At 43.4% G+C, this 16,623-nt stretch overlaps 2 protein-coding genes across 3 annotated transcripts in view; both read left to right on the top strand.

Annotated features, from left to right (window-relative positions):
* pdzd11 (PDZ domain containing 11) overlaps positions 1-16,623 on the top strand; it is a 163,598-nt gene that overhangs the window by 41,849 nt on the left and 105,126 nt on the right. The gene's annotated exons all lie outside the window — the stretch shown is intronic.
* inppl1b (inositol polyphosphate phosphatase-like 1b) overlaps positions 1-16,623 on the top strand; it is a 38,602-nt gene that overhangs the window by 16,041 nt on the left and 5,938 nt on the right. For both annotated transcript variants that reach the window (XM_061836010.1, XM_061836009.1), the window contains exons 3-24: positions 2,160-3,315; positions 5,754-5,817; positions 7,204-7,342; positions 7,937-8,060; positions 8,218-8,358; positions 8,971-9,058; positions 9,143-9,220; positions 9,320-9,460; positions 10,840-10,954; positions 11,035-11,135; positions 11,434-11,536; positions 11,611-11,807; positions 12,623-12,740; positions 12,820-12,916; positions 13,464-13,602; positions 13,756-13,855; positions 14,266-14,354; positions 14,671-14,752; positions 14,864-14,953; positions 15,041-15,154; positions 16,270-16,358; positions 16,448-16,535. In XM_061836010.1, coding sequence (XP_061691994.1) covers positions 3,179-3,315; positions 5,754-5,817; positions 7,204-7,342; positions 7,937-8,060; positions 8,218-8,358; positions 8,971-9,058; positions 9,143-9,220; positions 9,320-9,460; positions 10,840-10,954; positions 11,035-11,135; positions 11,434-11,536; positions 11,611-11,807; positions 12,623-12,740; positions 12,820-12,916; positions 13,464-13,602; positions 13,756-13,855; positions 14,266-14,354; positions 14,671-14,752; positions 14,864-14,953; positions 15,041-15,154; positions 16,270-16,358; positions 16,448-16,535 — 2,434 coding nt within the window. In that variant the 5' untranslated portion in view covers positions 2,160-3,178. The remainder of the gene's footprint in view (positions 1-2,159; positions 3,316-5,753; positions 5,818-7,203; positions 7,343-7,936; positions 8,061-8,217; positions 8,359-8,970; positions 9,059-9,142; positions 9,221-9,319; positions 9,461-10,839; positions 10,955-11,034; positions 11,136-11,433; positions 11,537-11,610; positions 11,808-12,622; positions 12,741-12,819; positions 12,917-13,463; positions 13,603-13,755; positions 13,856-14,265; positions 14,355-14,670; positions 14,753-14,863; positions 14,954-15,040; positions 15,155-16,269; positions 16,359-16,447; positions 16,536-16,623) is intronic.

Raw genomic sequence — 16,623 nt, 5'->3', positions numbered from 1 at the left:
ACTCATCCAGGAGATCACAATGGAAACCAGAGCAACATCTAAAGACCTCACTGAATGTCAGTCTTAATGACTAAGCAATACAAAGCGTGTAAAAATGTCATCCAGAGCAGAGTTATTAGGAGTCAACTGCTGCTGACCAAAAATAAAGCTTGTCTTGTTTTTGGGGAAAAAAAAACCAGAACATCTTAAATGATTCCCAAGACTCTAGGGAGAATATTCTATGGACCAATCAGACAAAAGATGACGTTTTTGGGAGGTGTCTTGTTACATCTGGCTTAAATATAACCGAAAATTTCAGGGGAAAAACAACATACCAACAGTCAAACATGGTGGTAGTAGTATGATTGTCTGGGGGCACTTTGCAAATTCAGGACCTGACTGACTTGCTGTGATTGATGCAACCATGAATTCTGGTCTTTATTAGAAAATCCTGAAGGAGAACGTTGGGACATAAGTTCGTGACCTCAATTTAAAGCGCACTTGAATCTAGAAAAAGTGGGGTTTCAAGTGCCCTTGTCAAAGTCTGGACTGGAATACAATTGGAATGCTTTGAAATGACCTTAAAAATGTAGTTCATGCTCGAAAACCCTCCAGTGTTGCTGAATTAAAACAGTCTGCAATGAATAGTGGGCTAGAATAGCTCTGTAGAGATGTCAAAGACTGAAAAATGGAAAAGCTTGATGCTTGATTACAGTTGTTGCTGCTCAGGGTAGCTTAATCAGTGATTAGGTTTGGTACTTTTTGTTTTCTTTCTTTTTTTTTGTTGTATCTGGCTAGTGCTGATATTACAAACAATTGACCCCTCCGTACAGGGCACTTAACCACGCCCCCTGAAGTGACGTCACGCCACGTGCGCTGACGTAAGACAAACAGTAAAAATGGCAAATACAATACAATACATTCTGAACTGAGACAGACTCCCTGCTTTTGATTTCATTCAAATCAACGATATATTATAGATTCTAAATACAATACATTCTTAACTGAGAGAGACGCCATGCTTCTGATTTCATTCAATCATTCACACGTAGCAATGTTATGCGAGCGGAGAACGTCTCATTCATTTATACGAGACGTGGATTAAAAATCAAATTTAGGGCATATCTTCGTGGTGCAAACACAGTCTGGTTAAGCTTCTGGCCGCGAGCCAGCATGAAATCAATACGTTTGTGCAGTCCGATCATCGCTAAATATCGCTCAACAAAGAATAAGTGTGTCAATCGTTCACACGTAGCGGTCTTATGCTAGCGGAGAACGTCTCATTCATTTATACGAGACGTGTATTGAAAATCAAATACAGGGCATACCTTGGTGCAAACATATGTGTTCCGGTTGATATTAGATGGATTTAGTTGATGATGCGGTCTTCCACAAAGTTTGATCCATCGAAGGCATTTTTCTTACTGGGTCTTCGGTTTTGGAAAGGGTACGAATCAAACTCCACCATCTAGCCTTTCACGATACCTGTCGTCACTATTACAAAGTCCGTGACTACACCTCTTAGCCATATTTTTTGTTAAATAACCCAAATACGCGATACAACGCTAACAAAACCTATACTGGACCATGCGATGTTGTCTGAGAAAATGGCGGGAGCAAAAACGGGCTTTGGTTTATGCAGATCTCTGGCCTCTGATTGGTCAGTGACGCGGATTGCGCAATATCCACGGAGGGGTCAATTGGACTGTGGGTGCCAGGTAGGTGGAATTTTCACGGTAGACGACCGTGAATTTGTAGTTATACAGAGCTCAATACATTGTAATGCTGTGAGTTCACATCTATTTCGTTTTACGGGGGCTGGTGTTAGCAGTCGTCGCATTTCTGCTGAGAACAGCACCAGTTTGAAGAGCAAATATGAAGCCAAGCAGCTCCCCACTGAGTTCTGCACTCCGACCAGCAGAGGAGGAGGAGGAGGAGGGACGTAGGAGGGCTGACGTTCTAGGCGGGCAAAAATAAGAACGTCGGGGTTGATCATAACCATATGGCTGCTATTTTCCCCTAAAGTAGAAAGCAATACGGGACAGGGGGCATTTGCGGGGGAAAACAAAAACAAAGTGAGGACAAATCCATAAATGAGAGCTCCCCGAATGAGCAGTGAATAAAAGTGAGGGTTTTGCTGCCACGCAGATCTGTTAACACAGTTCCTTTTTGAATGTCAGGAAAGAGACTGGGCAGGGCCTAAGGCAGAGGAAGTGATCTGCTATTTCACACACCGCTGCTGAAGTTCAGCTCCTCGCAAGAATTCTCCCGACTACGGTCTCGGTCATCTGGAATGTGAAGTCACCTCCTCCCGTCTACGCGGCGTTCCAAAGGGGTCGTCTCTTCCTGTCTTCAGAACCCCTCCAACCCCTCTCGCCAGCCGTCACGCTCGAGCCACCGCTGGATGCCACGCCAGTGTGGACGGGGACGCTTTTGACGCACGCCGGCATGAAAGTGAAATCCCAGGAGGGAGCCTCATCTGACCAGACTGCCTCTGAAAGCAATCTGGCTCCAGAAAAGAAGAGTACAGTCATCAGTTGAACATTTTGGCGGTTGCTCCTATTCCCTTATATGGCATCGGAGCTGGGAAATCATTTGAATTAATCTGGATTCTGGTTGCTTGCCTCCCTGTCTGCTTTTGCTGCTGACCGAGTCGCCTCCGGTGCAGTTCTTCTGCTCCTGCTCTTTACTTTGGAGTATATGTGGGCACAGTGGCTGTGTCTGTGTGTGTGTGTGTGTGTGACACCTGGTTTGTTTGTTTTGCCATTTCTTTCCCAGTTTGCATGTGGATTTTGTGTTTTGGGACGACAAGAAGAGGACTTGTGTTTGTGGTTGGGCTAAAAAGTTGGCTGCTCCTGCTGTTTTTCCTCCTCCTCGCGCCTGGAATAGGCAAACGCACACACACCTGGCAGCCAAGACGTGGAACAGGGTCGGTGTACGACGACGACTGGAGCTCCTTCCGACCATCCATCCTTGGTTGGATCCCCCCCCCCCCCCCACAACCCCCACCCACCCCATTACCCATGCAACTGAGGTTGGCGAGCACAAGCAGGGACCCGGGAACTATTTCGTATAAATTGGATTGACCTGGATCACAGGAGAAGACGCATGATATCCAGGTGATACCCTTTGAAGGGTGTGTTCCTGCTGATACCCATGTGGATTACCTCCATTAGACTGTCTCCTAGCAGTGGTTGTCATGGCGACAGCTTCATGGTATCACCGTGACATCAGCCGCGTGCACGCAGAGGACTTGCTGGCACGGGCCGGTCGGGACGGAAGCTTCCTAGTCAGAGACAGTGAATCTGTGCCAGAAGCTTATGCTCTGTGCCTGCTGTGAGTACATTATACACACTACTACTGCATTACACCAAATATTCACAATCATTTCATATCACCATCTGAAAACAATAGCCTTGGAATAATAAATATGGGATAAAACGACTGTACTTTCTGTTGTCCTGTCAACAAATTATCCAACAGATTGGTGCCGAACTCATGTTTTGCTTACCCAATCGGCATATCACGTAAACATGCTTCTAAAGTGAGCCACCGCCTATTCAGAACTGTACAACTTCATATTTTATTTTCTGGAGCTTATCCTCATCATCAGAATTGGTTTTCTTGCAATTGTCAGTGAACGGTACAGTCACACACACAAATATTCTCGGTCCAGTGGTGTAACATGGAACATAACGGTAACATGACACCCCCCACACCATAAATTAAGTAATATGTGTATATATATATATATATATACACACACACACACACACACACACACACACACACACACACACACACACAACTCAACAACGGCTATTAAAAAGGTCACTCTAACACGGGATTGTAGTTTGTTCTCTATTTAGGATTTAAAAATTATTAATATAGGCATTTCTAAACATTTTAAGAATCTAAACTCCGAATTAAATGACTCCCAAATTTTTTGGTTCGGGTAGCGTGGGATCGATTCCCGCTCAGTGATTGTGTCTATCTGCCCTGCGACTGACTGGCGACCAATTCGGGGGGTTGTCCGCCTTTCGCCCGAAGCTAGCTTGGGATAGGCTCTGGCTTTCCCACAACCCTACTGAGGATATGCAGCTTGGATAATGACATGACATGAACTTAACAAAAATATGTTGAATATAATATTTGTTCTTTTCTTAGTTTTTTTTTCCCGGTTAGGCGTACGGTAAATAGTCATAGCCAAAATGATTTCATCACTATTCTTATTCTGATGAACCTGTCGAAAATATGCTTTTGAATAACTGACATGACCCACATAAAACTGAGCTAGTTGAAAAGAGGACGCACTTTGCTAAAAAAAAAAAAAAAAAAAAAAAAATTCCAAGCGCTGAAGTGAAGCTAAAGATTTGAAACCCGTTCAATCATTTCTGTCCCCAATTACGAAAAAATTTCGAGGCTTCACTTCCACGGATTATCACCATCGACGTCAGCCGCTTTTGTAAACGCTGGCAGAATATTCGCCTTTTCCCATCATACTGTTTCTTTCTTCCCTCGGGCCCCACCGAGGAGGGCGGGAGCTCCAGTGACCACACTTTGCTGACTGGTCTTCAGCCTGCGCCAGCTGCATTCCTCAAGGCTGAGCCGGTCCACCGGCACCGCTCCCTTCCCCTCCCTCTTTCCCCTGGATTCTCTCATCTATCTTTCTTTCTTTTTTTTGGGGGGGGGGTGTGGAGAGGTTATATGATCTTTAAAAAAATAAAAATAGTACAGATCTGTCTGGGAGATTATCATATAAACACATTTCCGATTGTACTGGTATTGTAGAACTGCACTAGATCATAATGAATGGAGATTTTACCCTTGACCCCACCTATTGTATAAAAGTCAACCAATACATACAAGTGATATATTTTATGAAATATTATCGATTAAAAACACGTCATGTTGATACTTTATTGCTGCCATCCAAGTAAAAGTGTTTTACCCACTGCAAACTACAACCACAATAATAAACATTACCTTAATAACTCAGATATATATCAATCAAAAGCAAAGATTATTTGCGAAGAAAGCAATTTTGATTGATTTAATTTGTTTATTGCAGATGGTAGGTGAAAATCTGCAATATGTACAGAATGTATCCGTAGTGTAAAAGCATATTAATCCATCCATCCATCCACTTTCTGAGCCCCTTATCCTCACGAGGGTCACACTCGTGCTTTAATCAATCCGAGCTGTCATCGAGCAGAAGGCGGGGTTACCCTGAACTGGTCGCCAGCCAATCGCAGGGCACGTAGAGACAGACAACAGTCGCACTCACAATCACACCTAGGGGCAATTTAGTCTCCCCAATTAATACATATTTTTGGGATGTGGGAGGACACCGGCGCAGTGGTGCAGCTGTAGGGCGCTTTTTTGGGGGGTTGTTTGAGAGTCAGCCATCCAGGTTATGGTTATCCTCAAAAGTTGAGTCGAAGCAACTAGGCTCTTGTGTTTTTCGGGAAAAAGTTTTAAAATATCTTGGGCAATTATGCTACTGCTAATGATATAAAAATACATTTATTGTTTTAACCCTACCACATGGTAGAAATACTTGTATTTTTTTTTTTTAAACACAAACTTATTAAAATTCACTCTCGAATGTATTCCTGAGCATCTGCTCTTACTCTGGCTTGCACAGTTCTCAGAATGAATATTAGTTGAACTGGCACTTTTTTCTGATGTTTTTTTTTTTTTTTGAAAAAAACGGAGTCATCTGGTCCCAATTGTTTGTTTTAGTTCATTCAAATATTTTTGTTCTTCCCTAGGTTTCAATGCCACGTTCATACGTATCGCATCCTTCCTGATGCAGATGGTCTCCTGGCAGTCCAGGTGAGTTGTCACTATTGGCTCACTCTCGTGATTTCTCCACCCACCCCCAGCAAACGAAGACCAGGTTAAAGCATTGTCCCCGATGTCCAAACGGGCCCCGGCTAGAAAACAAATGTACTGCATTGCGGAAAAACAATGGTTTGATCTGCTCGTTGGAAGGAGAACAGGAAGGCGTTTGTGTTTCCTCGCCGTGTGGCATCGCAGTAGCGCTGTTGTTTCGACGGCATCTCCGCCATGTGGCCGCATGCTTGCGAGATGAGCTCAGCGACTCAATGAAGACTCGTTTTCATTTGTCGGAGATTCTACCCCCGCATGAGGTCAATGACTTCGGTGCTTATGTATTGTTAGTATTATTCGGCATCGTGTCGAGTGGTGAATTTGAAAGATTTTGTCCCAACATAACCTCCGTCAAGGCCATTGTTTTTACAGACAAACGGCCATTTATAGAAAATCCCTGGCAGTTACTTCTGTGACCACCGAAAACTCGCTTGCTTTTTCAGTTTTTCCATTGCTATTGATATAAAAGCGCCAGACGCATTTTTTCCCCTTCCTGATTTTTCTCCTTTCTCACAAGTCGCATGCTCCCCCCCCCCCCCCCCCTCATTTTTCCGAGTGAACGACTGAGATATTTTTGGGCGCAGTCTCTTATTACATTACAAACCCATTTAATTGTGTTTCAAGAGATCTTTGCGGTTTGAAATATTATTTGCAGCCAGACCACTCGGACCAAAGATCAATTTGTCTTACCAACTTAGAAGGGACCAGAAAAAAATTGGTTTGCTCTGATGGTTTATTGAATTACAATTTTGCCATCATCTGAATTAAAAGTTACTTGTATTATTATTCCGCGACCCTTGTGAGAACAAGCGGCCCAGAGAAGGGATGAATGGATGGATGTGTTGTTATTGCTTCTTCCCATGTTTCATAAACATGCATGTTAGCTTCATTTGAAACAAAATTGTTCATAGATGTGAATAGTTGTTTGTCTACATAGTGATTGGGTAGGCATCAGTGCCAAGTCAGCTGGGATAGATTCCAACTCGCCTGCAACTGTAATGAGGACAATCTGTAGAAAAAATTGAATAACAGTATTATTTTTTATGGCTATATGGGGCATTGGTACATTTCTTTCGGTTTGTCCCGTTAGGGGGCGCCACAGTGTATCATCTCAGATGAACGCTCATATTTGTTTGGCACAGTTTTTACACCGGATGCCCTTCCTGACGCAACCCCTCTTGGGGAGTAGAGGCCCCCCCAAGTGAGATATGAACTCACAAACCTTGGTTTACCAAACCAATGCTCTAACCACTTAGCGATGTGGCCTCATACAATGTAACCTCAACATAAATATAATGATAAACATGGATTACATTTATGTGTCACCAGACCACTCAGGGAGTCCAGGTCAACTGTTTCCGGACTCTGGAGGACCTCGTTATCGGGTACCAGCAGCCGCACAAAGGCTTGGTTACCCCTTTGGTTTACCCGGTGCCCCGTGACGCCGACACCGGGGATGAGAGCTCAGGTGGGCCGTCGAGATTTGAGCGCACCACCGTAGCCACAATCAACACTACATCAAGACAGAAATACAGACTGATACATAAATACTTTCAAATGCGACATATACACATTTTTCGCAGTATAAGGCGCACCGCATTGTAAGGCACACATTCAATGAATGACTTTTTTTTAAATATATAAGGCGGACCGCGTTATAAGGCGCACAGAAGAGACGTTACAGTAGAGGCTGAGGTTACGTTACGCATCCATTAGATGGCGCTGCACCAAAGGCACAATATTGATCCATATATAAGGCGCACCCGATCATAAAGCGCACCGTCGGCTTTTGGGAAAATTAAAGGTTTTTAGGTGCGCTTTATAGAGCGGAAAATACGGTAGTAAAATAATATACAATTGTGGATAACGTTATGAAGTGTATAGCATGCGTGTTCATATGCATGATACACATTGTATGTAAAATAATATTGGACAGAGTCAAGATTGAAATGAATAGTGAATGGTACTCAGTTGTGTAAAAGATGATCTAAACCTCAATCTGGCACCTCAATTCCAACAATAAATAAGTGATTCCAGTTGCTGTATTTGCATGTGTGCGCAGATGATGAGAGGATACCCCAAAGTCAACACGCCCCTGTCAACACGGTCACCTTCACAACACCGCTAGCAAAACCAGACCTGCACGCCTTATTCCTGGATAAGTTGCAGGAACTCAACACATCCACGTATGATCTGTTTTGCCCACGTTACTTTTTTTTTTCTTGGCCATGCATGAGGTGAAAGGAACATTTTTTTTCTCTTGGTATTTTTTGGCCTTAACGGTACCCCATAGTATAGGATGGCGTCATACACATACAGAACATCTCTTGCCATGTTTTGCAGTACCGCAAGCGATGTGATCGGACTACTCAACGACTATCTCTTCAGAGAGCTCCCGCTGGACATAGAGAATGTTCATAAAGGGGCGACGACACTCTGCCACCTCAAGCGGACTTTGGGTGCTGCCTGCCGAGGCCTGAACAGGTCAGCGTTTGTTGCGAATGAAGAAGTGATGGCAGGAAAACACACACACTTCCACTGGATATCCCACACACTGGCTTTACTGTTAACGCTTTTTTTTTTTTTTTTTTCCTGAAATGAATTACATGACACAACACATTTATTAGCAGCCACACGAAAACCTGCAAAACTGAGATCCACTTCAAGAGCTGTAGCAGAATTTGTGCTTTTGCGAAGACGATGCTTGGTTTTGATTGGCACTAAATTAACAAAACAGTCCATCTGGAAAATGTATTTTTTTTTTTCAGCATGTTACGTTGCAGCCTTTTCCTAAAATGGGGTCAACTCGTTTTTTTCCTTAAAATTATGCACACATGATTCATTTTTTGCAGCGGTTTGGTAGATAGCGAACAAAACTATTCCTCAAAAAAGAGGCTTCGAGCTGTTGAAATAAAATGTCCGGTTAAAGGCAGTTACATGGAAAGCCAGAATGGAGTGGTGATATTTGCACTCTTTTCAAAGGCAAAAGATGATTTGGTATGAGTGTTTTGAGTTATAGCAATGGAATGAAACTCTCGCGAGGCACCGCCGCACACTGAAATTCACTCTAACGTGATGAAGTTGTTCTGTCCACAGTGAGATCGACTTGACTCTCTCGAGTCTGGAAACGCTGGCCAAGGTTTTTGACCACCCCAGCTGCTCCTTGTCTCACGCAAATTCCCAGGTGTGACAACCCCGAGTGTGATTTTTGTACAATTTGAGGGCATTTCTATCGGACGGACTAACCGTGACATCTGCTTGAAACAAGGGTCCAGAGATGGAGATGGATGCGCTGCTGTGTAAGATTTCTGCATTGGTCAGCCTCCTTTCTACTCTGGAGAAAAAGGTACCGACTTGTGATATTCTTCCATATTTCACATGTATTGTTGCTGACGATCATCGACCTCTCGTGTGCGTGCGTGCGTGCGTGCGTGTGCGTGGTAAGGTACTCAAGGCTCTCCAAGACGCAGTAACCAATCACAATCTGGCCGCGCAGCCGAACCCGCCTCCCCCGGAACCGACGCCCGTCGTTACGAATTCTGCCAAGTTCCACGGACGTAGTCACCAGCCAGTCCACTCCTTCCAGGTAACCCGCACAAGCATTTTGTGCATACATGATGTATACAGTACCAACCTGAGCCACGTAGGGAAGGCCATTTGTACTTTTATTATCCTTGATATCCATCTTAATGTACTAGTACACGCTTTGTCCTCACTAGCAAGACAGTTCAACACATTATAGCGGCTGTATTTTACTCGTAACATTTTCCCCACTACTTGTGTCACTTTTAGCCGACTAAAATCCAATTAATCGTTACTGCTAGACTACTGTGCAAATAGTTGGCATGTGCTTACCCATTAGTGGCCTCCTAATCAAGGATATCAAATAAATACATTTCTATTGTAGCCATCTCAGCATTTATTCAATATCCGTGAGGTTCAAGTAGTCGTATGTACTTTGTCTTCATGAGTACAGCAACTTTGGGATACTAGTAGGACAAACTGTGCACTCGATGACAACTGTGTGCGACCAGTACTACTAGTGACATAAAATTCTACAAGTTAACATCTAGTGCTTCGCTAGTTGCATACAGATGTCTGCTTGGGCACAATTTTGCCTCACTTGTAATATGATAATAAAGCAACTAGTTTGGGTTGGGGGGGGGGGGGGGGGGACCTTACCAGTGAGTCACAGTCACTCACTTTGTGCGTTTGTCTTACGAGTGATGACAAAGTGTAATACATGGCCCTGAGGATGGTTACCGAGGATATTATAAAAATGCTTGAACAGCTTTTCATATACACAGCAATTCCCAGTACGAGGGTCTGTGTGTGCTCAGTAGCTGAATTGTGTCTGTCAGCATCAGTTTCAAGTGTGAGAAGGTTTTGTGGAGCAGCGCCGTTGATGGTTTGAGTGGCAGCGAGAAAGATGCTTGTGAGGATAAGCAGAAGAAACATGTCTGCCATCCGCTCGTTTCAATTAAAGACACTTTCAAACATTTTTAAACAAGTAGCGTTAATGTCAAATATTATCGGTGACATACAGGGTGTCCCTCCTTTAAGTAAGCATTATTATTGGATAATATATGCATCATTTATAAAGAAAGAACAATTGTCAAAGTACCTGTTGGAAGTACTAAAACGTCACAGAAATAATGACAGAATCACTAATAACTCTAAACCTAATAATGACACAAGGATGCCATCAGATGGCGCCAAAGTTATACTTTTATTCCTTTGGCCTGAACACAAACAAATGGTACTAGGATGATATTTTCAGTGACTAACATAAATATGATAGGTTCCATAAATAAATCTGCGATTGGTGAGAGATCCGAAATACCGAACCGGTTCTTTGTATCAGGTCGACATTGTAAATGCGAGACTCTTCTCAATTGAGAACCTCGCCTGCTTAAACAAAGGGAATTATTATGATGATGATGAGGAATGTTTTTGCATTTCCAGGTCAAGATGCTGCGCTACGGCAGGCAGACCGTCTCCGTGGATCTGGATGCAGGCGTGCTACTCTTTGACAGGAAGGCCAACTCCTTCGATGCAGAGCGGGTCTCGCATGACAGAGGTACCGCAATGCCATGCTCGTGGTGTCATTTAGGGAACTTGGAAGTTTTAGCCGACTACTTCCATCCTTTTGTGCGTCAGTCCTTCAGGTTGTGAAGTACCACAGTAGTCCCACCAAGGTGCGCGTGGTGATCGACAGCCACAACAATGCACCACGGGAGATGATATTTGAGAGTACAAGGGTAAATATTATTCACCACATAACATGCAACATAGTTAATTTTTTGTCCTTTTTTTTTTTTTTGGTTGTTTCTGTCTAACTGCATATCTGCCTACTTTATCTTCAAACATTCACCATACTTTTCAAACTCTAACCCTTATTTCTAACCCCAATTCCCAACTTGAGCTGCTCACTCTTTCCTCGCAATTTTGGTGGAGACGCAGCTCTTGGAATTGTCTATTTCATGATGTCGCAATCCTCAGGTGTTGCTTTACCCCCCCACCCCCCCACCCCGGCCCACATTTCTCCTCCTCTTTCAGAAGGGCAATGCCTTCTGCCAACTCCTCCAGCTGATGAAAACAAGGCACTCAAAGATGAGCGAACCTGACGTCATCTCTGTTTTTGTCGGCACCTGGAATATGGGTAATATCACGAAAATCTAGGTTCTATTTCAGAAGTGTTGTCACATGGGCTGTTTGTTGTGCTGACACCCGCAGGCAGTTCCCCTCCGCCCCGCAACCTGCAGTCGTGGGTAACCTGCTGCGGTCTGGGTCACACCCCCGACGAGTCCACGGCGAGTCTGCCTCACGACATCTATGCCTTGGGCACGCAGGAAAACCCACAGGGGGAGAGGGAGTGGGTGGAGCATATTAAAGCAACCCTTCGGAGCCACACCCAGATCGATTTCAAACAAGTATATCTTCTTTTTTTCTTTCTTTCTTTGCACCCCAATGTTATATAGATGTTATGTTATGAGCGGACAACCTGATGGTGTGTACAGTAAGCAGTCGTTTTCACCTGCCATCTTCCTGGGACCCCAATTTTTCTGTTCTTGCAAAAATCGTGAAGTAGAAGTTAAGAACAATAAGTCTTTGAAAGCACCAACAATATACAGTATTGTATTTTCAAACATTGTTTGAGATAAGTCACGGTTGCGCAACAGGTTAGAGTATTGGCCTCACAGCTCTGGTGACTGGGGTTCAAATCCCAGCCCTGCCTGTGTGGACTTTGCATGTTTTTGTTTTTTTTCGGGCACTCCGGTTTCCTCCCACATCCCGAAACATGCATCATTTGGAGACTCTAAATTGCCCCTAGGTGTGATTGAGAGTGGGACTGTTGTTTGTCTCTGTGTGCCCAGCGATTGTCTGGCAACTAGTTCAGGGTGTAGTCTGCCTCCTACCCGATGACACCTGGAATAGGCTCCAGCACTCCTGTGACCTTTGTGAGGATGAGCAGCTCAGAAAATGGATGGATGTTATCAATAAGCTTGACATCCGCCAACCAAAGGCTGAGCTGGACTGTATTTTTTTTCCCAAGAGGAGACAAGCGTAAGAAAGTAACGTTATAATTGTGATGTAATAATTATTGAAACTTTTGGTTTCAACTGAACATCATTTGAATTTCATTTCATTTTCCTAAATTGTGGCTACTCTATTGCTGTTTGGAAGACGCGGGTTTGAATCCACTCCACAATGGCTGCCGGTTGTAAGGCGGTGTTTTTTGGTGTAGGTGGCAGTGCAGTCCCTCTGGAACATGCGCCTGGCTGTGTTTGTGAAGCCGGAGCACGAGAGCCGCATCGGCCACGTGAGCGCTGCCAGCGTGAAGACGGGCCTGGGCAACACTTTGGGTAAGCTGAATTTCACGCAACATTTCAGGCAAATAATATGAAAGTGGAGGTTTGAACGGAAGCTTTTGTTTTGTGACAGGGAACAAGGGAGCGGTCGGTGTGTCCTTCCACTTTGGTGGAACATCTTTTGGATTTGTCAATTGCCACCTGACCTCCGGAAGTGAGAAAGTTCTGAGGTTCTGTATCTTTGTTTCTGTTTCTGTTTCTGTTTCTGTTTGTGGGTGTGATAATACCTATGATTTTAAAATAACACACGCAATGCTCCCAAAAAGTCTTTCGTGTGAAATTGAGGATGAACCTAGAGCTGAGACGTGTCCACGTAGAATACCCGCATTTCTGAATTACACGTCCCCCACCTCAATGTCCATTGACTTGAAGTGAAAATGTTGCAAAAAATTTCTCTCTTTTTTTTTTTTTTTTTTTTTGCATTTGGTTTAAACATGTCATTACTTTTTTTTTCAAATGAAATACAATATTGTTTTTTTTCATCTGGGGGGGAAAAAAAACTTTTTGGGGGTGAAGCTGGAACGGATTCTTTGTGTTTTCATTCATTTCAAGATGATTTACTCTACAAATAATATGAGTTGCCAACATTGTCACAGAATGTAACAAACTTTTATCGCAAGGCACCAGTGAATACTGAATTTCACCCAAATCCCAATGTCCCAAACCTTTTTTGAGTGCAGTAGCATATTTATCTTTATGTCTGCTTGTGTCATTCAGGAGGAATCAAAATTTTGTGGACATCCTCAGGCTCCTTTCGTTAGGTGACAAGCAACTCGGCGCCTTTGACATCAGCCTGCGTTTTACTCACCTGTTCTGGTGCGGTGATCTCAACTACAGACTGGACCTGGATGTGCAGGTGGCGCTGAAATCCCTACGTACACAAAATAAACTCATACAAATTCTGCTTATCTTGCAATGTTCAGTTGCGACTGATTTCCCGCTGCTGTAAAAATGAATAATAAACGGACGCAATGCCACGCACGTCTTGACTTCTCCCCCTCGCCTGCAGGAGATTCTGAAGCACGTATCTAAAAGGCAGTTTGAGGAGCTCACGTGTGCGGACCAGCTGACTCGAGAGAGGCACAAGAGGAAAGGCTTTCTCTATTTTAGTGAGTTGCATTTTTAATATATTGCGCAAACTGTGCTTTGCGGATGTGTCAATCATCACAACTTGTTGCCTTCCCAACGATCATGAAGGTCATTGATGAATGAGGACAAGTTCTATATTTGAAAACAGTGGCACGTCATGACCCACTTACAGTATATAAAATTAAAAAATGCACTTCGCAAAAATAGCCTTTGAACACAAACAATATGCACACGGATTTCTACTTTTGTGGAAAGTCCCTTATCTAAAGTTATATTTCCGTATACCTTTCAAAGTAATGTTACTTTCCAAATACCAGGAACGTCGAACCTGGTTTACGACCCCAAAGGCTACTGGAATGAAATATTTTAAATATTTACCATGTGTATTTCATTCTGCCCCCTTTTCTCCTTGTATCATTGTTTTTTTAAGAGGAAGAGAAGATTGCATTTCCGCCCACCTATCGTTACGAAAGAGGCTCAAGAGACTGCTACCTGTGGCAAAAGTACAAGACCTCAGGGGTGAGTACGCGAGGTCCGGCTACAAATGGCCCGCCTAATTCCGAGGCACGGCTAAAAGTGTCCTTGCAGATACGACACACAACCCAGCATACCGCTCACTCGCTTTTCCGAGTATTTTATTTGTGGCACAATGTGAATGTTACCATCTGTTGCCATAACTTCTAAAAATAGCATTTACTTTAACATATACATCCTATGATCCAAGTAGGAATGCTTGGCACAGTTGAAAATATCTTTTAAAATATCTAATCACAATCAACATGCAGACTTTTTTTTTTTTTTTTCCTGGACATGCTCAGTAATTGTTTTCCTGTAGGTGCGAGTCAATGTTCCGTCATGGTGTGACAGAATTTTGTGGAAGTCGTACCCTGAGACGCACGTAATGTGCACAGCATACGGTGAGAAGAAAAGGCTTGCAGTAAGATTGGAGCCGATGTTTCACAGGAGTGATCGCAAATTTGTGAGATTCTAAAAATTGCACATGTTGAAATGTTTTCTGTTGACATCAGGATGCACAGATGACATTTTCACTAGTGACCACTCACCTGTTTTCGCCACCTTCCAAGTGGGCGTGACGTCGCATTTCAGCTCCAAAGCAGGTGTGGCGTGAAGGACCTTTTGGACCTGGTTGGAATACCAGCAGCTCTCCTCATCATGTGAACAGTTTTGTCTTCCATGTCAAACAGATCCCGGTTCGGGTGTGGAGAAGGCCTGGGTTGAGCTGGAAGGCATCGAGGCCATCGTGAAGACGGCGAGCAAAGAAAAGTTCTTCATTGACTTTTCTTCGACTTGCCTCCAAGGTACATTGTCAGAAAAAGTGTCCTCCATAGACTTTTTGGAATTTTATGTCAATCACCTGACTGCTCAATAGAGGGCGCTAAGGCATTAACCCACCTAATGTGCTGATTTTCTTCAAACTCAATTCAAATTTGTGACCAAAGATATTATCCAGGGTGCTGTTCACATTGATTGGAGGCACATTGATGGTTGACCAAAAGCCATGTGAGTCAGGCTGACAATGATAAGATAAACAACAAAAAGTTATTTTAGAATAAAAATATACCACTTATGCCACGTGTAACCTTAAATTCCTTTAAAATCTAAATTTGTCTATTTCCCATAAATTTTTTTTTGGAGAAAACAAAAGTTTTAATCTTATTGGAATAACATTGCATTTTTTTCCAAGGTGGGAAAAAAAGTCACTTTACCAAAAAAAAAAAAAAAAGCTTAATGTTATCGGAATAAAGTTAGATTTTTCCTAGACAAAGTTGTGACATGAATTTTGTGTAATATTACACCTTTTATCCAGGGAGAAAAATGTTGGAATGCACGCCTTTACGGAACTAAAGTCCTTGTGCTCTTGGAAGAAATAGAACTGGATTCATGTAGTAGTACACTTTTTGTTCCAAAGAAGCAACAACAACAACAAAAAACTCGTCTGTATTCATTTAAGGATGTCCGATTCATGTGATGATGCGTCACAATCATATCATACGTCACGGCGTTTGTTTTGTTTTGCTGGAGTGCCGGTCCCCAAATGTAGTAACAGTGCGGTTCGGCGTTTGTAAATTAGTCTCTTGCCAGTTTTTGTTTGAAACTTTAACCTGTTATTTGGTGAAAAACTCCATCCGGTGCTGTCACGTTGTCAAGGAGGACCTTCATTTTGACAAAGGCCATCATTTGTCACCATCTTTGCCATGTAAAGGTAATTACAGTCCAATAAAACTCTTCATGGGGCATCAATTACCAGCATATTTCCGATATTTGTAGCAGGGGTCAAACCTTATCACTGGTATGACATCATTTATTGCTAATTATTTTTAGTGGTCTACCGTGCTATGGCTTATGGACCCTTGGGGCCCGGGGACATGAGTCAGTAGCGAGTATTTATGGAGATACTATATATCTTTGCCAGAGACACGGCGTTCAAGTGACAACGACTCTCAAAGCTGTGATGTCCCGGGCTTTCTGAAACTGGCCTGGTCGTTCCAACAGCTACCAAAGGTCAGCGGCTCTCAGACACCGACACGCACGCTCGCGATCTCAGCGCTGCCGCTAAACAACCTCGTGACTTGCGCGTGTGCTTGTGTTAGCTGCTTCCGCACAGGTCCGACATGGCCTACCTCCAGGATCAGCACCTGCTGCTGTCCGTCAAGTCGTGCGACGGATTTGAGTCGTACGGTAAAGTCGCGTTTTCCCTCGTACCTTTCGTCCCGTGTTGTCATATTGTGGACGGATTAGTCTCGCATTGTGATACTGTGTTTCCCAA

Source organism: Syngnathoides biaculeatus, chromosome 11 (assembly GCF_019802595.1).
Source record: "Syngnathoides biaculeatus isolate LvHL_M chromosome 11, ASM1980259v1, whole genome shotgun sequence".
NCBI lineage: Eukaryota > Metazoa > Chordata > Actinopteri > Syngnathiformes > Syngnathidae > Syngnathoides > Syngnathoides biaculeatus.
Note: the sequence above shows the minus strand (reverse complement) of the source record. Positions and strands in the feature narration are given on the sequence as shown.